We start from the raw sequence: 22,484 nt of genomic DNA on the forward strand, positions 1-22,484 counted from the left end.
TTCAAAGTCGGGGTCGCGACCCCGCTAGGGGAACATCAGTGGGGTCAATAAAAAGGAACAAAACATTTAGAGTACAGATTATTGTATGTGACAATATACAACGTTTTTCAGAAAGATAATACAAACAAATACAATTTTATTGAGTAAATGTATTTTCATTTTGATAAGAGAAGAAACTATAATGAAGGTTATTTGTTGATGTAAAAATGTACAGATTTTAAGGTTGTGTCGTATTTGGGTTAGGGTGGGGTTGCGAGAAGTTATTGGGAAGAAAATTCACCAGAAATTCTGGTGGAAAGAATGGGCTCTCCACACTCCCACTATCTACTGTAGCCCTGGCCTATAGCTGACATATGTTATACCCTCTGACTTAAAGTACCTGCACTTGTGTTACCTAACCGACACACAGGAGGTATTCAGGAGTAAAACCATGTTTCACCCTTCCATCAATACTGCACCAAGCTATTCACGCTGCTGCAGTAATTTTAGCCTCCCGTTACATAAAACCAACCATGTTACCAAGGATACTGCACATGTACATTTGATTGGCTTAGCCCCAGCAACCATGTAACACTGATTACTACCCACTTTCAGCTGATGAATCACCGGAAAATGATTGGCTCCCATTTGGAGTCTGGAGGCTCCCATTGGCTCTCGGGGCCAGCCGTGTTGAATTGTGATTGACTCTTGCACAGTTGTTTATAGAGATTGGCTCAGAGATGCTGTTGTGGAGATGTGTGGGCAGAGGGGGCTAGAGGATTAGAGAGAAAGAGAGAGAGAGAGAAACTGAGTGAGTGTGAGTAAGCGAGAGAGTTTGTGAGAGAGTTAGGGAAAAGGTAGTGTGGGTTGAAAGAGTGAGGGATAAGGTAGTGTGGGTTGAGAGAGTGAGGGATAAGGTAGTGTGGGTTGAGAGAGTGAGGGATAAGGTAGTGTGGGTTGAGAGAGTGAGGGATAAGGTAGTGTGGGTTGAGAGAGTGAGGGATAAGGTAGTGTGGGTTGAGAGAGTGAGGGATAGGGTAATGTGGGTTGAAAGAGTGAGGGATAAGGAAGTGTGGGTTGAGAGAGTGAGGGATAAGGTAGTGTGGGTTGAGAGAGTGAGGGATAGGGTAATGTGGGTTGAAAGAGTGAGGGATAAGGTAGTGTGGGTTGAGAGAGTGAGGGATAAGGTAGTGTGGGTTGAGAGAGTGAGGGATAAGGTAGTGTGGGTTGAGAGAGTGAGGGATAAGGTAGTGTGGGTTGAAAGAGTGAGGGATAAGGTAGTGTGGGTTGAGAGAGTGAGGGATAGGGTAATGTGGGTTGAAAGAGTGAGGGATAAGGTAGTGTGGGTTGAGAGAGTGAGGGATAGGGTAATGTGGGTTGAAAGAGTGAGGGATAAGGTAGTGTGGGTTGAAAGAGTGAGGGATAAGGTAGTGTGGGTTGAGAGAGTGAGGGATAAGGTAGTGTGGGTTGAGAGAGTGAGGGATAAGGTAGTGTGGGTTGAGAGAGTGAGGGATAGGGTAATGTGGGTTGAAAGAGTGAGGGATAAGGTAGTGTGGGTTGAGAGAGTGAGGGATAGGGTAATGTGGGTTGAAAGAGTGAGGGATAAGGTAGTGTGGGTTGAAAGAGTGAGGGATAAGGTAGTGTGGGTTGAGAGAGTGAGGGATAAGGTAGTGTGGGTTGAGAGAGTGAGGGATAAGGTAGTGTGGGTTGAAAGAGTGAGGGATAAGGTAGTGTGGGTTGAAAGAGTGAGGGATAAGGTAGTGTGGGTTGAGAGAGTGAGGGATAAGGTAGTGTGGGTTGAGAGAGTGAGGGATAAGGTAGGGAGGGAAAAAGAAACACATTTAAAAAAGCATAGAGAGTTAAGCACTGAGATAGAGGATAGAGTTGAGGATATATGCAGAGTACAGAGGAAGAGGATAGAGTTATTTTAATCCATTTTTTATTATAGACCAGCTCTAATGTCATTATGCTTTATTATAGACCAGCTCTAATGTCATTATGCTTTCTTTATTATAGACCAGCTCTAATGTCATTATGCTTTCTTTATTATAGACCAGCTCTAATGTCATTATGCTTTCTTTATTATAGACCAGCTCTAATGTCATTATGCTTTCTTTATTAAAGACCAGCTCTAATGTCATTATGCTTTCTTTATTATAGACCAGCTCTAATGTCATTATGCTTTCTTTATTATAGACCAGCTCTATGTCATTATGCTTTCTTTATTATAGACCAGCTCTAATGTCATTATGCTTTCTTTATTATAGACCAGCTCTAATGTCATTATGCTTTCTTTATTATAGACCAGCTCTAATGTCATTATGCTTTCTTTATTATAGACCAGCTCTAATGTCATTATGCTTTATTATAGACCAGCTCTAATGTCATTATGCTTTCTTTATTATAGACCAGCTCTAATGTTCATTATACCAGCTTCTAATGTTTTCTTTATTATAGACCAGCTCTAATGTCATTAGCTTTCTTTATTATAGACCAGCTCTAATGTCATTATGCTTTCTTTATTATAGACCAGCTCTAATGTCATTATGCTTCTTTATTATAGACCAGCTCTAATGTCATTATGCTTTCTTTATTATAGACCAGCTCTAATGTCATTATGCTTTCTTTATTATAGACCAGCTCTAATGTCATTATGCTTTCTTTATTATAGACCAGCTCTAATGTCATTATGCTTTCTTTATTATAGACCAGCTCTAATGTCATTATGCTTTCTTTATTATAGACCCAGCTCTAATGTAATTATGCTTTCTTTATTATAGACCAGCTCTAATGTCATTATGCTTTCTTTATTATAGACCAGCTCTAATGTCATTATGCTTTCTTTATTATAGACCAGCTCTAATGTCATTATGCTTTCTTTATTATAGACCAGCTCTATGTCATTATGCTTTCTTTATTATAGACCAGCTCTAATGTCATTATGCTTTCTTATTATAGACCAGCTCTAATGTCATTATGCGTTCTTATTATAGACCAGCTCTAATGTCATTATGCTTTCTTTATATAGACCAGCTCTAATGTCATTATGCTTTTCTTTATTATAGACCAGCTCTATGTCATTATGCTTTCTTTATTATAGACCAGCTCTAATGTCTTATGCTTTCCTTTATTATAGACCAGCTCTAATGTCATTATGCTTTCTATTCTAGACCAGCTCTAATGCTATTATGCTTCTTTATTATAGACCAGCTCTAATGTCATTATGCTTTAGTATATAGACCAGCTCTAATGTCATTATGCCTTTCTTTATTATAGACCAGCTCTAATGTCATTATGCTTCTTATTAATAGACACAGCTCTAATGTCATTATGCTTTCTATTATAGACCAGCTCTAATGTCATTAGCTTTCTTGTATTAGACCAGCTCTAATGTCATTATGCTTCTTTATTATAGACCAGCTCTATGTCATTATGCTTTCTTTATTATAGACCAGCTCTAATGTCATTATGCTTCTATTATAGGACCAGCTCTAATTCATTATGCTTTATTAGTAGGACCAGCCTCTATATGTCATTATGCTTATTATAGACCAGCTCTAATGTCATTATGCTTTCTATTATAGACCAGCTCTAATGTCATTATGCTTTATTATAGACCAGCTCTAATGTCATTATGCTCTTATTATAGACCAGCTCATAAATGTCATTAGACTTTCTTATTATAGAACAGCTCTAATGTCATTATGCTTTTATTATAGACCAGCTCTACAGTCATTATGCTTTCTTTATTATAGACCAGCTCTAATGTCATTATGCTTTCTTTATTATAGACCAGCTCTAATGTCATTATGCTTTCATGTATTATAAGACCAGCTCTAATGTCATTATGCTTTTCTTTATTATAAACCAGCTCTAATGTCATTATGCTTTCTTTATTATAGACCAGCTCTAATGTCATTATGCTTCTTTTATAGACCAGCTCTAATTGTCATTATGCTTCCTTTATTATAGACCAGCTCTAATGTCATTATGCTTTCTTTATTATAGACCAGCTCTAACGTCATTATGCTTTCTTTATTATAGACCAGCTCTAATGTCATTATGCTTTCTTTATTATAGACCAGCTCTAATGTCATTATGCTTTCTTTATTATAGACCAGCTCTAATGTCATTATGCTTTCTTTATTATAGACCAGCTCTAATGTCATTATGCTTTCTTTATTATAGACCAGCTCTAATGTCATTATGCTTTATTATAGACCAGCTCTAATGTCATTATGCTTTCTTTATTATAGACCAGCTCTAATGTCATTATGCTTTATTATTATAGACCAGCTCTAATGTCATTATGCTTTCTATTATAGACCAGCTCTAATGTCATTATGCTTCTTTATTATAGACCAGCTCTAATGTCATTATGCTTTCTTTATATAGACCAGCTCTAATGTCATTATGCTTCTTATTATAGACCAGCTCTAATGTCATTATGCTTTCTTTATTATAGACCAGCTCTAATGTCATTATGCTTTCTTTATTATAGACCAGCTCTAATGTCATTATGCTTTCTTTATATAGACCAGCTCTAATGTATTATGCTTTCTTTATTATAGACAGCTCTAATGTCATTATGCTTTCTTTATTATAGACCAGCTCTAATGTCATTATGCTTTATATAGACCAGCTCTAATGTCATTATGCTTCTTTATTATAGACCAGCTTAATGTCATTATGCTTTCTTTATTAAGACAGCTCTAATGTCATTATGCTTTCTTTATTATAGACCAGCTCTAATGTCATTATGCTTATTATAGAGACCAGCTCTAATGTCATTATGCTTTCTTATTATAGACCAGCTCTAATGTCATTATGCTTCTTTATTATAGACCAGCTCTAATGTCATTATGCTTTCTTTATTATAGACCAGCTCTAATGTCATTATGCTTTATTATAGACCAGCTCTAATGTCATTATGCTTTCTTTATTATAGACCAGCTCTAATGTCATTATGCTTTATTATAGACCAGCTCTAATGTCATTATGCTTTATTATAGACCAGCTCTAATGTCATTATGCTTTCTTTATTATAGACAGCTCTAATGTCATTATGCTTTCTTTATTATAGACAGCTCTAATGTCATTATGCTTTCTTTATTATAGACCAGCTCTAATGTCATTATGCTTTCTTTATTATAGACCAGCTCTAATGTCATTATGCTTTCTTTATTATAGACCAGCTCTAATGTCATTATGCTTTCTTATTATAGACCAGCTCTAATGTCATTATGCTTTCTTTATTATAGACCAGCTCTAATGTCATTATGCTTTCTTTATTATAGACCAGCTCTAATGTCATTATGCTTTCTTTATTATAGACCAGCTCTAATGTCATTATGCTTTCTTTATTATAGACCAGCTCTAATGTCATTATGCTTTATTATAGACCAGCTCTAATGTCATTATGCTTTCTTTATTATAGACCAGCTCTAATGTCATTATGCTTTATTATAGACCAGCTCTAATGTCATTATGCTTTCTTTATTATAGACCAGCTCTAATGTCATTATGCTTTCTTTATTATAGACCAGCTCTAACGTCATTATGCTTTCTTTATTATAGACCAGCTCTAATGTCATTATGCTTTTCTTTATTATAGACCAGCTCTAATGTCATTATGCTTTCTTTATTATAGACCAGCTCTAATGTCATTATGCTTTATTATAGACCAGCTCTAATGTCATTATGCTTTCTTTATTATAGACCAGCTCTAACGTCATTATGCTTTCTTTATTATAGACCAGCTCTAATGTCATTATGCTTTCTTTATTATAGACCAGCTCTAATGTCATTATGCTTTCTTTATTATAGACCAGCTCTAATGTCATTATGCTTTCTTTATTATAGACCAGCTCTAATGTCATTATGCTTTCTTTATTATAGACCAGCTCTAATGTCATTATGCTTTCTTTATTATAGACCAGCTCTAATGTCATTATGCTTTCTTATTATAGACCAGCTCTAACGTCATTATGCTTTCTTTATTATAGACCAGCTCTAATGTCATTATGCTTTCTTTATTATAGACCAGCTCTAATGTCATTATGCTTTCTTTATTATAGACCAGCTCTAATGTCATTATGCTTTCTTATTATAGACCAGCTCTAATGTCATTATGCTTTCTTTATTATAGACCAGCTCTAATGTCATTATGCTTCTTTATTATAGACCAGCTCTAATGTCATTATGCTTTCTTATTATAGACCAGCTCTAATGTCATTATGCTTTCTTTATTATAGACCAGCTCTAATGTCATTATGCTTTCTTTATTATAGACCAGCTCTAATGTCATTATGCTTTCTTTATTATAGACCAGCTCTAATGTCATTATGCTTTCTTTATTATAGACCAGCTCTAATGTTATTATGCTTTTTTTTATAGACCAGCTCTAATGTCATTATGCTTTCTTTATTATAGACCAGCTCTAACTGTCATTATGCTTTCTTTATTATAGACCAGCTCTAATGTCATATGCTATTATAGACCAGCTCTAATGTCATTATGCTTTCTTATTATAGACCAGCTCTAATGTCATTATGCTTCTTTATTATAGACCAGCTCTAATGTCATTATGCTTTCTTTATTATAGACCAGCTCTAATGTCATTATGCTTTATTATAGACCAGCTCTAATGTCATTATGCTTTCTTTATTATAGACCAGCTCTAATGTCATTATGCTTTCTTATTATAGACCAGCTCTATGTCATTATGCTTTCTTTATTATAGACCAGCTCTATGTCATTATGCTTTCTTTATTATAGACCAGCTCTAATGTCATTATGCTTTCTTATTATAGACCAGCTCTAATGTCATTATGCTTTCTTTATTATAGACCAGCTCTAATGTCATTATGCTTTCTTTATTATAGACCAGCTCTAATGTCATTATGCTTCTTTATTATAGACCAGCTCTAATGTCATTATGCTTTCTTATTATAGACCAGCTCTAATGTCATATGCTTTCTTTATTATAGACCAGCTCTAATGTCATTATGCTTCTTTATTATAGACCAGCTCTAATGTCATTATGCTTCTTTATTATAGACCAGCTCTAATGTCATTATGCTTTCTTTATTATAGACCAGCTCTAATGTCATTATGCTTTCTTTATTATAGACCAGCTCTAATGTCATTATGCTTTCTTTATTATAGACCAGCTCTAATGTCATTATGCTTTCTTTATTATAGACCAGCTCTAATGTCATTATGCTTTCTTTATTATAGACCAGCTCTAATGTCATTATGCTTTCTTATTATAGACCAGCTCTAATGTCATATGCTTTCTTATTATAGACCAGCTCTAATGTCATTATGCTTTCTTTATTATAGACCAGCTCTAATGTCATTATGCTTTCTTATTATAGACCAGCTCTAATGTTCATATGCTTTCTTTATATAGACCAGCTCTACTGTCATTATGCTTTCTTTATATAGACCAGCTCTAATGTCATTATGCTTCTTTATTATAGACCAGCTCTAATGTCATTATGCTTTCTTTATTAGACCAGCTCTAATGTCATTATGCTTTCTTTATTATAGACCAGCTCTATGTCATTATGCTTTCTTATTATAGACCAGCTCTAATGTCATTATGCTTTCTTTATTATAGACCAGCTCTATGTCATTATGCTTTCTTATTATAGACCAGCTCTAATGTCATATGCTTTCTTTATTATAGACCAGCTCTATGTCATTATGCTTTCTTTATTATAGACCAGCTCTAATGTCATTATGCTTTCTATTATAGACCAGCTCTATGTCATTATGCTTTCTTTATTTTATTATAGACCAGCTCTAATGTCATTATGCTTTCTTATTATAGACCAGCTCTAATGTCATTATGCTTTCTTATTATAGACCAGCTCTAATGTCATTATGCTTTCTTTATTATAGACCAGCTCTAATGTCATTATGCTTCTTTATTATAGACCAGCTCTAATGTCATTATGCTTTCTTTATTATAGACCAGCTCTAATGTCATTATGCTTTATTATAGACCAGCTCTAATGTCATTATGCTTTCTTTATTATAGACCAGCTCTAATGTCATTATGCTTTCTTTATTATAGACCAGCTCTAATGTCATTATGCTTTCTTTATTATAGACCAGCTCTAATGTCATTATGCTTTCTTTATTATAGACCAGCTCTAACGTCATTATGCTTTCTTTATTATAGACCAGCTCTAATGTCATTATGCTTTCTTTATTATAGACCAGCTCTAATGTCATTATGCTTTATTATAGACCAGCTCTAACGTCATTATGCTTTCTTTATTATAGACCAGCTCTAATGTCATTATGCTTTCTTTATTATAGACCAGCTCTAATGTCATTATGCTTTATTATAGACCAGCTCTAATGTCATTATGCTTTCTTTATTATAGACCAGCTCTAATGTCATTATGCTTTCTTTATTATAGACCAGCTCTAATGTCATTATGCTTTATTATAGACCAGCTCTAATGTCATTATGCTTTCTTTATTATAGACCAGCTCTAATGTCATTATGCTTTCTTTATTATAGACCAGCTCTAATGTCATTATGCTTTCTTATTATAGACCAGCTCTAACGTCATTATGCTTTCTTTATTATAGACCAGCTCTAATGTCATTATGCTTCTTTATTATAGACCAGCTCTAATGTCATTATGCTTTCTTATTATAGACCAGCTCTAATGTCATTATGCTTTCTTTATTATAGACCAGCTCTAATGTCATTATGCTTTCTTTATTATAGACCAGCTCTAATGTCATTATGCTTTCTTTATTATAGACAGCCTCTAATGTCATTATTCTTTCTTTATTATAGACCAGCTCTAATGTCATTATGCTTTCTTTATTAGACCAGCTCTAACGTCATTATGCTTTCTTTATTATAGACCAGCTCTAATGTCATTATGCTTTCTTTATTAGTAGACAGCTCTAATGTCATTATGCTTTTATTATAGACCAGCTCTAATGTCATTATGCTTTCTTTATTACGACCAGCTCTAATGTCATTATGCTTTATTATAGACCAGCTCTAATGTCATTATGCTTTCTTTATTATAGACCAGCTCTAATGTCATTATGCTTTCTTTATTATAGACCAGCTCTAATGTCATTATGCTTTCTTTATTATAGACCAGCTCTAATGTCATTATGCTTTCTTATATAGACCAGCTCTAATGTCATTATGCTTTCTTTATTATAGACCAGCTCTAATGTCATTATGTCATTATGCTTTATTATAGACCAGCTCTAATGTCATTATGCTTTCTTTATTATAGACCAGCTCTAATGTCATTATGCTTCTTATTATAGACCAGCTCTAATGTCATTATGCTTTCTTTATTATAGACCAGCTCTAATGTCATTATGCTTTCTTTATTATAGACCAGCTCTAACGTCATTATGCTTTCTTTATTATAGACCAGCTCTAATGTCATTATGCTTTCTTTATTATAGACCAGCTCTAATATCATTATGCTTTCTTTATTATAGACCAGCTCTAATGTCATTATGCTTTCTTTATTATAGACCAGCTCTAATGTCATTATGCTTTCTTTATTATAGACCAGCTCTAATGTCATTATGCTTTCTTTATTATAGACCAGCTCTAATGTCATTATGCTTTCTTTATTATAGACCAGCTCTAATGTCATTATGCTTTCTTTATTATAGACCAGCTCTAATGTCATTATGCTTTCTTTATTATAGACCAGCTCTAATGTCATTATGCTTTCTTTATTATAGACCAGCTCTAATGTCATTATGCTTTCTTTATAATAGACAGCTCTAATGTCCATTGTGCTTTATTATAGACCAGCTCTAATGTCATTATGCTTTCTTTATTATAGACCAGCTCTAACGTCATTAGCTTTCTTTATTATAGACCAGCTCTAATGTCATTATGCTTTCTTTATTATAGACCAGCTCTAATGTCATATGCTTTCTTTATTATAGACCAGCTCTAATGTCATTATGCTTCTTTATTATAGACCAGCTCTAATGTCATTATGCTTTCTTATATAGACCAGCTCTAATGTCATTATGCTTTCCTTTATTATAGACCAGCTCTAATGTCATTATGCTTCTTTATTATAGACCAGCTCTAATGTCATATGCTTTCTTTATTATAGACCAGCTCTAATGTCATTATGCTTTCTTTATTATAGACCAGCTCTAACGTCATTATGCTTTCTTTATTATAGACCAGCTCTAATGTATATGCTTTCTTTATTATCGACCAGCTCTAATGTCATATGCTTTCTTTATTATAGACCAGCTCTAACGTCATTATGCTTTATTATAGACCAGCTCTAATGTCATTATGCTTTCTTTATTATAGACCAGCTCTAATGTCATTATGCTTTCTTTATTATAGACCAGCTCTAATGTCATTATGCTTTCTTTATTATAGACAGCTCTAATGTCATTATGCTTTATTATAGACCAGCTCTAATGTCATTATGCTTTCTTTATTATAGACCAGCTCTAATGTCATTATGCTTTCTTTATTATAGACCAGCTCTAATGTCATTATGCTTTCTTTATTATAGACCAGCTCTAATGTCATTATGCTTTCTTTATTATAGACCAGCTCTAATGTCATTATGCTTGCTTTATTAACATTCTTAGACCGCCAAATGTCATCACAGCATATATGACATACCTTCTTTATTACACCAGACAATGTCCTAACGTTATTTCAATGTTGTCTATATTAAACCTCAGACAATACCCTAACATCATTTTACCACTTTTTGGATTAATGTCGAGCATGATTACATTGTCCATTTCTAGGGCTTGATGGTTGTTGATTTTCATTTTAACACAGGAGAAACAAGAAAATGCACTCCCTATCATGAATGCACTGTTGTTGTACTCTTAAAGGGAAACGTTGCTAAGATGTTGCTCCAACGTTATCACAACGTGTCCTCTTAAGATGTTCTTTTGACCGCGCTCTTACGTCATCCTTACATGGCTAGAATAACACACACAATCGTAACTGTATAATCGGTCAATACTGATTCCCCAAAGCCCTGTAGCGTTTTCACTCTGTAATGTTATTACTATGTTCTCTGTAAGTTTTCACTCTGTAATGTTATTACTATGTTCTCTGTAGCGTTTTCACTCTGTAATGTTATTACTCTGTTCTCTGTAGCGTTTTCACTCTGAAATGTTATTACTATGTTCTCTGTAACGTTTTCACTCTGTAATGTTATTACTATGTTTTCTGTAGCGTTTTCACTCTGTAATGTTATTACTATGTTCTCTGTAGCGTTTTCACTCTGTAATGTTATTACTATGTTCTCTGTAACGTTTTCACTCTGTAATGTTATTACTATGTTCTCTGTAGCGTTTTCACTCTGTAATGTTATTACTATGTTCTCTGTAGCGTTTTCACTCTGTAATGTTATTACTATGTTCTCTGTAGCGTTTTCACTCTAATGTTATTACTATGTTCTCTGTAGCGTTTTCACTCTGTAATGTTATTACTATGTTCTCTGTAACGTTTTCACTCTAATGTTATTACTATGTTCTCTGTAGCGTTTTCACTCTGTAATGTTATTACTATGTTCTCTGTAAGTTTTCACTCTGTAATGTTATTACTATGTTCTCTGTAGCGTTTTCACTCTGTAATGTTATTACTATGTTCTCTGTAAGTTTTCACTCTGTAATGTTATTACTATGTTCTCTGTAGCGTTTTCACTCTGTAATGTTATTACTCTGTTCTCTGTAGCGTTTTCACTCTGTAATGTTATTACTATGTTCTCTGTAACGTTTTCACTCTGTAATGTTATTACTATGTTCTCTGTAGCGTTTTCACTCTGTAATGTTATTACTATGTTCTCTGTAGCGTTTTCACTCTGTAATGTTATTACTATGTTCTCTGTAGCGTTTTCACTCTGTAATGTTATTACTATGTTCTCTGTAACGTTTTCACTCTGTAACGTTATTACTATGTTCTCTGTAGCGTTTTCACTCTGTAATGTTATTACTATGTTCTCTGTAGCGTTTTCACTCTGTAATGTTATTACTATGTTCTCTGTAGCGTTTTCACTCTGTAATGTTATTACTATTTTCTCTGTAGCGTTTTCACTCTGTAATGTTATTACTATGTTCTCTGTAACGTTTTCACTCTGTAATGTTATTACTATGTTCTCTGTAACGTTTTCAGCATCAGACGACACTACCCTGACACTGTAACATGATTTACTGTATGTGTGCACATTGATGCACACACACACACACACACACACACACACACACACACACACACACACACACACACACACACACACACAGAGGGGGGCTTCTTGGAGGTTTGTAACGTTATTACAGTGTTCTCTATACCAGAACAGACGACACTTCCTTGATCCCATAGCATTATTAACAACAGAGCCAGACAGAGCAGTAACCAGCCCAGACAACCCCACTACAACCAGCAGCAGACCTCCCATAAATAAATGACTCATTCATTCTACTGCGCATAAAATAGGAGAGAAATCAGGGTGTGGTTGTGTTATCGTTAAGCTAATGCAATGTATTTGTTATCTTTTGACGAAGGGTAAGATTAGGTGGATCGACATTTTTCAGAAGCATATCCTGTAGGGTAAATGATTTAGGGTCAGGGGGTCTAGGTATAAAACGATCAATGTTTACACTTTGGGTGTCAGGACATCCTATAAGAAATCCTCTTTGGGGCTTTTAGCTCTCAAATCAACAGTAGGCGCGCTGAGCAGTTAATCGTACACCCATTACATCCCTTTAGCCCTAATGTCCCCATAAGTACTGTCCCCATAAACCACTTTCTTTATTAAATTGGGTCTGTGTCCTCACAAACCAGGTCCTCACTTATTGACCTCCCCACTTTGCACATTTCCAGCCCACCCCAGCGCTGTTTACACTCCTCTGGGGATTTCCAGGTTGTTTTAATCACTTCAGAAAGCACTGCGGTATTATGCGACTGGCTGGCTAGCTGCAACATACACACACACACATACAGCAAGTGATGTCATCATCTCAGCAGAATATTGTTGTTTTCTGCCAGAGTTTAAGTTATTTGATCATTTAAGTTTCCATCTTACATTGAATGATTCTATGATCCTTCATGTGTCTGTATAATATCTCTAGGATGGAATGTGAATGTTAACTTTGTTTGCCTTTATGTCTCTCACAGTATCTGGGCTCTATGCTGGTGAAAGAGCTGAGAGGAACCGAGTCAACACAAGATGCCTGCTCCAAGATGAGGGTAAGAGGGCCCGGCACATCACTATCACCCAGAGAGAGAAACTAGGGCCACTTTAACCACCACTGTAGTCTCATTTTCTACCTGGATTCACCTCTCTCTCTTTTGCTCTCTTTCACTTTCATTCACCTTCTTTCTCTCTCTCTCTCTCTCTCTCTCTCTCTCTCGTTACTGCAGTGTGGAAGTGAGGAAGCAGACTATTAATATTTGTACTCTGCCTGCCCCTCCACCGGCCTTTCTCCTCCTCATCTTTATCTGTTTGGTCACATCTGAGGAGAGCAGACAGCTCAGAGAGCCTCTCTCTCCCTCCCTCTCCCCCTCCCTCTCTCCCTCCCTCCCTCTCTCGGTTTATCTTGATCTGCCAAAACGATTGATGCTGTTGTTGTTTTTATTGTCAGACTTCAAGGGTCATTAAATTTGGAGCTCCGCCCTCGATGTACCTACTGTACCTGCGTCCTGTTATCCCCCCCCCTTCTCCATCACTCTGCCTCTTTTCTCTCTATATTTCCATGCTTGTGGACACAGTATCAACATGGTCCATATGCATATGTAATTCCCTCTGCTCCCCCGTCTTCTGTCTTTGTGTCTCGCAGCGCTGCGTTTTTCGGCCCTCATAAGCCCGTGATCTTGACAGGGAACCGCTGCACTAGAAATATGCTGATGTTGAGGAAACAGAGAGTGAGAGCAGGGGTGGGGGGTGGGTGGGTGGGGGGGGAGTGAGAGAGAGAGAGAGAAGGAAGAGGAGAGGAATTCATACAGGATCTGTTGAATATATTAAATCCCTGACAGGTGGAATAATGGTACGAGGGAGATACTGATTTTAAGTCCCATCATTCCCCACTGCGGCAGCGCATAATGAGCTTAACAATGGGAGAAGGGAAAAGAAACATGTGGCTGTCAGACGAGAGCGGGTGATCGTAAGTCTGGGTGGGAATAGAAAGAAGAAAGGACTATAGGGGGAATATTTATGGGTTGAAAGCTGATAGTTATATAGGACCTCCAAGGGGGAAATCTATACGTTTTGAAAATGTCATTTGCACCCATTGTTTTCCATAAGGTGCGGGGTAACCTTTGAACTTTGAGAAGATTGGAATTGATTCTGCTAGTAAAGAGGAGAGTGTGTTGATAGGCTGGCTCTCTCTGTGCAGTGAGCTCAACCCGATCTCCCTCTTTTTCTACTTAGTTATAAGCTTGTGTTGATTTCATCTTTCTCTCTCTCTCTTCCCATCTCGTTATAAGCTTGTGTTGAGCTCTCATCTCATAAGCTCTCATCTCTATCTGTCCCCACTGGGGTTGCACAATTCCGAGAACTTCCAATAAATTCCCTGCCTTTCCCCAAATCCCGGTTTGAGGATTCACAGAATTAGGAGGGAATAAGTCGTAAATCCAGAATCCTCCAACCCAGGATCTCATAAAAAAGGGAATTTATTGAAAGTTTTACAACCATAGTCCCCACTCTCTCAAATGGTATTATATTGTGAAGAGATTCTTATTGTAGGGTTTTATTATTCGGCTGTAGGAGGAGATGGTGAGAGCATCTTGTTAGCCTTGTGTTGGTGTCCATCATTAGTCTAATTGACTCATTGACATCAAATGTTAACTCAGACTCCTCTTTTCCGTCTCTCTCTCCGTATCTCTCTCCGTCTCTCTCTCCACGCTACAGAAGTCTACAGAACAGATGAAGAAAGTCCCGACTATTGTTCTGTCCGTCTCCTACAAGGGAGTCAAGTTCATCGACGCTACAAACAAGGTGAGAGGCTTTCTTTCCTCCTGCACCATTACTGAGAGTAAGAACTGAACAGCACTGGGTGGAAGCACCATTACTGAGAGAAGAACTGAACAGTGCTGGGTGGAAGCACCATTACTGAGAGTAAGAACTGAACAGCACTGGGTGGAAGCACCATTACTGAGAGTAAGAACTGAACAGTGCTGGGTGGAAGCACCATTACTGAGAGAAGAACTGAACAGTACTGGGTGGAAGCACCATTACTGAGAGAAGAACTGAACAGTGCTGGGTGGAAGCACCATTACTGAGAGTAAGAACTGAACAGTGCTGGGTGGAAGCACCATTACTGAGAGTAAGAACTGAACAGTGCTGGGTGGAAGCACCATTACTGAGAGTAAGAACTGAACAGTACTGGGTGGAAGCACCATTACTGAGAGTAAGAACTGAACAGCACTGGGTGGAAGCACCATTACTGAGAGTAAGAACTGAACAGTACTGGGTGGAAGCACCATTACTGAGAGTAAGAACTGAACAGTACTGGGTGGAAGCACCATTACTGAGAGTAAGAACTGAACAGTACTGGGTGGAAGCACCATTACTGAGAGTAAGAACTGAACAGTACTGGGTGGAAGCACCATTACTGAGAGTAAGAACTGAACAGTACTGGGTGGAAGCACCATTACTGAGAGTAAGAACTGAACAGTACTGGGTGGAAGCACCATTACTGAGAGTAAGAACTGAACAGTACTGGGTGGAAGCACCATTACTGAGAGTAAGAACTGAACAGTACTGGGTGGAAGCACCATTACTGAGAGTAAGAACTGAACAGTACTGGGTGGAAGCACCATTACTGAGAGTAAGAACTGAACAGTACTGGGTGGAAGCATCATTACTGAGAGTAAGAACTGAACAGTACTGGGTGGAAGCACCATTACTGAGAGTAAGAACTGAACAGCACTGGGTGGAAGCACCATTACTGAGAGAAGAACTGAACAGTACTGGGTGGAAGCACCATTACTGAGAGAAGAACTGAACAGTACTGGGTGGAAGCACCATTACTGAGAGAAGAACTGAACAGTACTGGGTGGAAGCACCATTACTGAGAGTAAGAACTGAACAGTACTGGGTGGAAGCACCATTACTGAGAGTAAGAACTGAACAGTACTGGGTGGAAGCACCATTACTGAGAGAAGAACTGAACAGTACTGGGTGGAAGCACCATTACTGAGAGTAAGAACTGAACAGTACTGGGTGGAAGCACCATTACTGAGAGAAGAACTGAACAGTACTGGGTGGAAGCACCATTACTGAGAGTAAGAACTGAACAGTACTGGGTGGAAGCACCATTACTGAGAGTAAGAACTGAACAGTACTGGGTGGAAGCACCATTACTGAGAGTAAGAACTGAACAGTACTGGGTGGAAGCACCATTACTGAGAGTAAGAACTGAACAGTACTGGGTGGAAGCACCATTACTGAGAGTAAGAACTGAACAGTACTGGGTGGAAGCACCATTACTGAGAGAAGAACTGAACAGTACTGGGTGGAAGCACCATTACTGAGAGAAGAACTGAACAGTACTGGGTGGAAGCACCATTACTGAGAGTAAGAACTGAACAGTGCTGGGTGGAAGCACCATTACTGAGAGTAAGAACTGAACAGTACTGGGTGGAAGCACCATTACTGAGAGTAAGAACTGAACAGTACTGGGTGGAAGCACCATTACTGAGAGAAGAACTGAACAGTACTGGGTGGAAGCACCATTACTGAGAGAAGAACTGAACAGTACTGGGTGGAAGCATCATTACTGAGAGTAAGAACTGAACAGTACTGGGTGGAAGCACCATTACTGAGAGTAAGAACTGAACAGCACTGGGTGGAAGCACCATTACTGAGAGTAAGAACTGAACAGTACTGGGTGGAAGCACCATTACTGAGAGTAAGAACTGAACAGTACTGGGTGGAAGCACCATTACTGAGAGTAAGAACTGAACAGTACTGGGTGGAAGCACCATTACTGAGAGTAAGAACTGAACAGTACTGGGTCGAAGCACCATTACTGAGAGTAAGAACTGAACAGTACTGGGTGGAAGCAAAAAATAACATTCTCAGTTTCACAAGATCAACAGTGAACTTCCATCACATAAACTTTCTCTAAAGATCGATCTCTCTCTCTCTCTCTCTCTCTCTCTCTCTCTCTCTCTCTCTCTCTCTCTCTCTCTCTCTCTCTCTCTCTCTCTCTCTCCCCGTCTTTCCCTCTGTCTTTCTCTCTAACTCACTCTCCTTCCCTCCCTCCCTCTCTCGGTCTTTCTCTCTCCCTCTGTCTCTCTCTCTCTGTATCTCTCTCCCACACTCTCTCCTTCCTTCCCTCTCTCTCTCTCTCTCTGTCTCTCTTTCTTTCTCTCGCGCTCTCTCTTGCTCTCTCTCTCTGTCTTTCTCTCTCTCTCCCACACTCTCTCCTTCCTTCCTTCCCTCTGTCTCTCTCTCTCCGTTTCTCTTTCTCTGTCTCTCCCTCTGTCTCTCTCTCCAGAACATCATAGCTGAGCATGAGATCCGTAACATCTCATGTGCGGCCCAGGATCCTGAGGATCTGTCCACGTTTGCCTACATCACCAAAGACCTCAAGTCCAGCCACCACTACTGCCATGTCTTCACTGCCTTCGACGTGGTGAGTCACACACACTGTCTGTGAGGAGGTCGACGTGGTGAGTCTCACACACACAGCACCCTCTGTCTGTGAGGGGGGAAGTGTCTTTATTAATTAGTTACTTCCTGGTTTGAGAACTACTGTTATGATGAAATTGCAGATTTGACATAGTGTGTGTTTGCAAGTGTGTGTGTGTGCGTAAGTGCGTGTGCATACATGCGTAACATTACATGCGTATATGTGTGTGTGTGTTTATGCCACTGTGTGTGTGTGTGCATGCGTGTTTGTGTGTGTGTGTGTGTGTTTATAACAGAACCTGGCATATGAGATCATCCTGACACTGGGCCAGGCCTTTGAGGTAGCCTACCAGCTGGCCCTGCAGGCCAGGAAGAGTGGCCATGGCTCCTCCACGCTGCCAGAGAGCTTCGACATCAAGCCCAACAAGCCCGTCCCCAAGCCCCGCGTCAACATCCGCAAGTCTGTGAGTAATGACACTAGTTTATACTCTCCGTTTAACCTTTACCCTCTACTGCAACTTCCACCACGACCTCTCACCTTTCGTCAACACGTCTGTGCGAGCCATACCGTACTGTCTAGACCAACTGTAAGCTCCTATACCAAGTTGTTCCACAACATCTCACCTTTCACCTGTCAACATAAGCCTTTATAAGTCCCACATAATACTGCAGCCAACCCTCCTCATCACACAACTACTTCCCTTTCCTCTGTACCCTTTCCTATGACCTTTCACCTCTCATCAACATCCACTAGCCTTTAGTGTCTCCCATGACCTCTGACCTACTCTGTGACTTGTTCACCATGTCCATGACCTCTCACCTGTCCTCTGTTTCCAGTACAGGTTTAGAGTGAACATCTCTAAGCTCCTTCAATGCCTTTGTTAGCTTTGTTATCAGCGTTAGCATGTTATTGTGATTGTGTTGGTGTGTATAGCGTTAACTCACTCCTTTTTGTGGTCTGTTGTGTTTATCGATGGTTGCTGTGTGTGTGTGTGTGTGTGTGTGTGTGTGTGTGTGTGTGTGTGTGTGTGTGTGTGTGTGTGTGTGTGTGTCTTGGCCACACTGAGCTTGTAGTGGAGGTGTAGGTCGGAGGTGCAGGTCGGAGGTGCAGGTCCGAAGTGTAGTGGAGGTGCAGGTCGGAGGTGTAGTGGAGGTGCAGGTCGGAGGTGTAGTGGAGGTGCAGGTCGGAGGTGTAGTGGAGGTGCAGGTCGGAGGTGTAGTGGAGGTGCAGGTCGGAGGTGTAGTGGAGGTGCAGGTCGGAGGTGTAGTGGCGGTGCAGGTTGGAGGTGTAGTGGAGGTGCATGTCGGAGGTGTAGTGGAGGTGCAGGTCGGCGGTGTAGTGGAGGTGCAGGTCAGAGGTGTAGTGGAGGTGCAGGTCGGAGGTGTAGTGGCGGTGCAGGTCGGAGGTGTAGTGGAGGTGCAGGTCAGAGGTGTAGTGGAGGTGTAGTGGAGGTGTAGTGGAGGTGTAGTGGAGGTGCAGGTCGGAGGTGCAAGTCGGAAGTGTAGTGGAGGTGCAGGTCGGAGGTGTAGTGGAGGTGCAGGTCGGAGGTGTAGTGGAGGTGCAGGTCGGAGGTGTAGTGGCGGTGCAGGTCGGAGGTGTAGTGGAGGTGCAGGTCGGAGGTGTAGTGGAGGTGCAGGTCGGAGGTGCAGGTCAGAGGTGCAGGTGAGGTGCAGGTCGGAGGTGCAGGTCGGAGGTCGGAGGTGTAGTGGAGGTGCAGGTCGGAGGTGCAGGTCGGAGGTGTAGTGGCGGTGCAGGTCGGAGGTGTAGTGGAGGTGCAGGTCGGAGGTGTAGTGGAGGTGCAGGTCGGAGGTGCAGGTCGGAGGTGCATGTCGGAGGTGCAATGGAGGTGTAGTGGAGGTTCAGGTCGAAGGTGTAGTGGAGGTGCAGGTCGGAGGTGCAGGTCGGAGGTGCAATGGAGGTGTAGTGGAGGTTCAGGTCGAAGGTGTAGTGGAGGTGCAGGTCAGAGGTGTAGTGGCGGTGCAGGTCAGAGGTGTAGTGGCGGTGCAGGTTGGAGGTGTAGTGGAGGTGCAGGTCGGAGGTGGAGGGGAGGTGCAGTGCAGGTCGGCGGTGTAGTGGAGGTGCAGGTCGGAGGTGTAGTGGCGGTGCAGGTCGGAGGTGTAGTGGAGGTGCAGGTCGGAGGTGTAGTGGAGGTGCAGGTCGGAGGTGTAGTGGAGGTGTAGTGGAGGTGCAGGTCGGAGGTGTAGTGGAGGTGCAAGTCGGAGGTGTAGTGGAGGTGCAGGTCGGAGGTGTAGTGGAGGTGCAGGTCGGAGGTGTAGTGGCGGTGCAGGTCGGAGGTCGGAGGTGTAGTGGAGGTGCAGGTCGGAGGTGCAGGTCGGAGGTGTAGTGGCGGTGCAGGTCGGAGGTGTAGTGGAGGTGCAGGTCGGAGGTGTAGTGGAGGTGCAGGTCGGAGGTGTAGTGGAGGTGCAGGTCGGAGGTGTAGTGGAGGTGCAGGTCGGAGGTGCAGGTCGGAGGTGCAGGTCGGAGGTATAGTAGAGGTGCAATGGAGGTGTAGTGGAGGTTCAGGTCGAAGGTGCAGGTCGGAGCTGCAGGTCGGAGGTGCAGGTCGGAGGTGCAATGGAGGTGTAGTGGAGGTTCAGGTCGAAGGTGTAGTGGAGGTGCATGTCGGAGGTGTAGTGGAGGTGCAGGTCGGCGGTGTAGTGGAGGTGCAGGTCAGAGGTGTAGTGGAGGTGCAGGTCGGACGTGTAGTGGCGGTGCAGGTCGGAGGTGTAGTGGAGGTGCAGGTCGGAGGTGCAAGTCGGAGGTGTAGTGGAGGTGCAGGTCGGAGGTGTAGTGGAGGTGCAGGTCGGACGTGTAGTGGCGGTGCAGGTCGGAGGTGTAGTGGAGGTGTAGTGGAGGTGTAGTGGAGGTGTAGTGGAGGTGCAGGTCGGAGGTGCAAGTCGGAGGTGTAGTGGAGGTGCAGGTCGGAGGTGTAGTGGAGGTGCAGGTCGGAGGTGTAGTGGAGGTGCAGGTCGGAGGTGTAGTGGCGGTGCAGGTCGGAGGTGTAGTGGAGGTGCAGGTCGGAGGTGTAGTGGAGGTGCAGGTCGGAGGTGTAGTGGAGGTGCAGGTCGGAGGTGCAGGTCGGAGGTGTAGTGGAGGTGCAGGTCGGAGGTGTAGTGGAGGTGCAGGTCGGAGGTGTAGTGGAGGTGCAGGTCGGAGGTGTAGTGGAGGTGCAGGTCAGAGGTGTAGTGGAGGTGCAGGTCGGAGGTGTAGTGGAGGTGCAGTGCAGGTCGGCGGTGTAGTGGAGGTGCAGGTCGGAGGTGTAGTGGAGGTGCAGGTCGGACGTGTAGTGGAGGTGTAGTGGAGGTGCAGGTCGGAGGTGCAAGTCGGAGGTGTAGTGGAGGTGCAAGTCGGAGGTGTAGTGGCGGTGCAGGTCGGAGGTCGGAGGTGTAGTGGAGGTGCAGGTCGGAGGTGCAGGTCGGAGGTGTAGTGGCGGTGCAGGTCGGAGGTGTAGTGGAGGTGCAGGTCGGAGGTGTAGTGGAGGTGTAGGTCGGAGGTGTAGTGGAGGTGCAGGTCGGAGGTGTAGTGGAGGTGCAGGTCGGACGTGTAGTGGAGGTGTAGTGGAGGTGCAGGTCGGAGGTGCAAGTCGGAGGTGTAGTGGAGGTGCAAGTCGGAGGTGTAGTGGCGGTGCAGGTCGGAGGTCGGAGGTGTAGTGGAGGTGCAGGTCGGAGGTGCAGGTCGGAGGTGTAGTGGCGGTGCAGGTCGGAGGTGTAGTGGAGGTGCAGGTCGGAGGTGTAGTGGAGGTGCAGGTCGGAGGTGTAGTGGAGGTGCAGGTCGGAGGTGTAGTGGAGGTGCAGGTCGGAGGTGCAGGTCGGAGGTGCAGGTCGGAGGTGTAGTAGAGGTGCAATGGAGGTGTAGTGGAGGTTCAGGTCGAAGGTGCAGGTCGGAGCTGCAGGTCGGAGCTGCAGGTCGGAGGTGCAGGTCGGAGGTGCAATGGAGGTGTAGTGGAGGTTCAGGTCGAAGGTGTAGTGGAGGTGCATGTCGGAGGTGTAGTGGAGGTGCAGGTCGGCGGTGTAGTGGAGGTGCAGGTCAGAGGTGTAGTGGAGGTGCAGGTCGGACGTGTAGTGGCGGTGCAGGTCGGAGGTGTAGTGGAGGTGTAGTGGAGGTGCAGGTCGGAGGTGCAAGTCGGAGGTGTAGTGGAGGTGCAGGTCGGAGGTGTAGTGGAGGTGCAGGTCGGAGGTGTAGTGGCGGTGCAGGTCAGAGGTGTAGTGGAGGTGCAGGTCGGACGTGTAGTGGCGGTGCAGGTCGGAGGTGTAGTGGAGGTGTAGTGGAGGTGCAGGTCGGAGGTGCAAGTCGGAGGTGTAGTGGAGGTGCAGGTCGGAGGTGTAGTGGAGGTGCAGGTCGGAGGTGTAGTGGAGGTGCAGGTCGGAGGTGTAGTGGCGGTGCAGGTCGGAGGTGTAGTGGAGGTGCAGGTCGGAGGTGTAGTGGAGGTGCAGGTCGGAGGTGCAGGTCGGAGATGTAGTGGAGGTGCAGGTCGGAGGTGTAGTGGAGGTGCAGGTCGGAGGTGTAGTGGAGGTGCAGGTCGGAGGTGTAGTGGAGGTGCAGGTCAGAGGTGTAGTGGCGGTGCAGGTCGGAGGTGTAGTGGAGGTGCAGGTCGGAGGTGTAGTGGAGGTGCAGTGCAGGTCGGCGGTGTAGTGGAGGTGCAGGTCAGAGGTGTAGTGGAGGTGCAGGTCAGAGGTGTAGTGGAGGTGCAGGTCAGAGGTGTAGTGGAGGTGTAGGTCGGCGGTGTAGTGGAGGTGCAGGTCGGCGGTGTAGTGGAGGTGCAGGTCGGAGGTGTAGTGGAGGTGCAGGTCGGAGGTGTAGTGGAGGTGCAGTGCAGGTCGGCGGTGTAGTGAAGGTGCAGGTCAGAGGTGTAGTGGAGGTGCAGG

General features: G+C 42.1%; 1 protein-coding gene across 5 annotated transcripts in view; it reads left to right on the top strand.

Moving 5' to 3' along the window:
• LOC115199072 (ankyrin repeat and sterile alpha motif domain-containing protein 1B) overlaps positions 1–22,484 on the top strand; it is a 310,469-nt gene that overhangs the window by 277,610 nt on the left and 10,375 nt on the right. For all 5 annotated transcript variants that reach the window (XM_029761613.1, XM_029761611.1, XM_029761614.1 and 2 more), the window contains 4 exons: positions 13,160–13,231; positions 14,892–14,978; positions 17,485–17,622; positions 17,915–18,082. In XM_029761613.1, coding sequence (XP_029617473.1) covers positions 13,160–13,231; positions 14,892–14,978; positions 17,485–17,622; positions 17,915–18,082 — 465 coding nt within the window. The remainder of the gene's footprint in view (positions 1–13,159; positions 13,232–14,891; positions 14,979–17,484; positions 17,623–17,914; positions 18,083–22,484) is intronic.

The sequence above is a fragment of the Salmo trutta genome, chromosome 8 (assembly GCF_901001165.1).
Source record: "Salmo trutta chromosome 8, fSalTru1.1, whole genome shotgun sequence".
NCBI lineage: Eukaryota > Metazoa > Chordata > Actinopteri > Salmoniformes > Salmonidae > Salmo > Salmo trutta.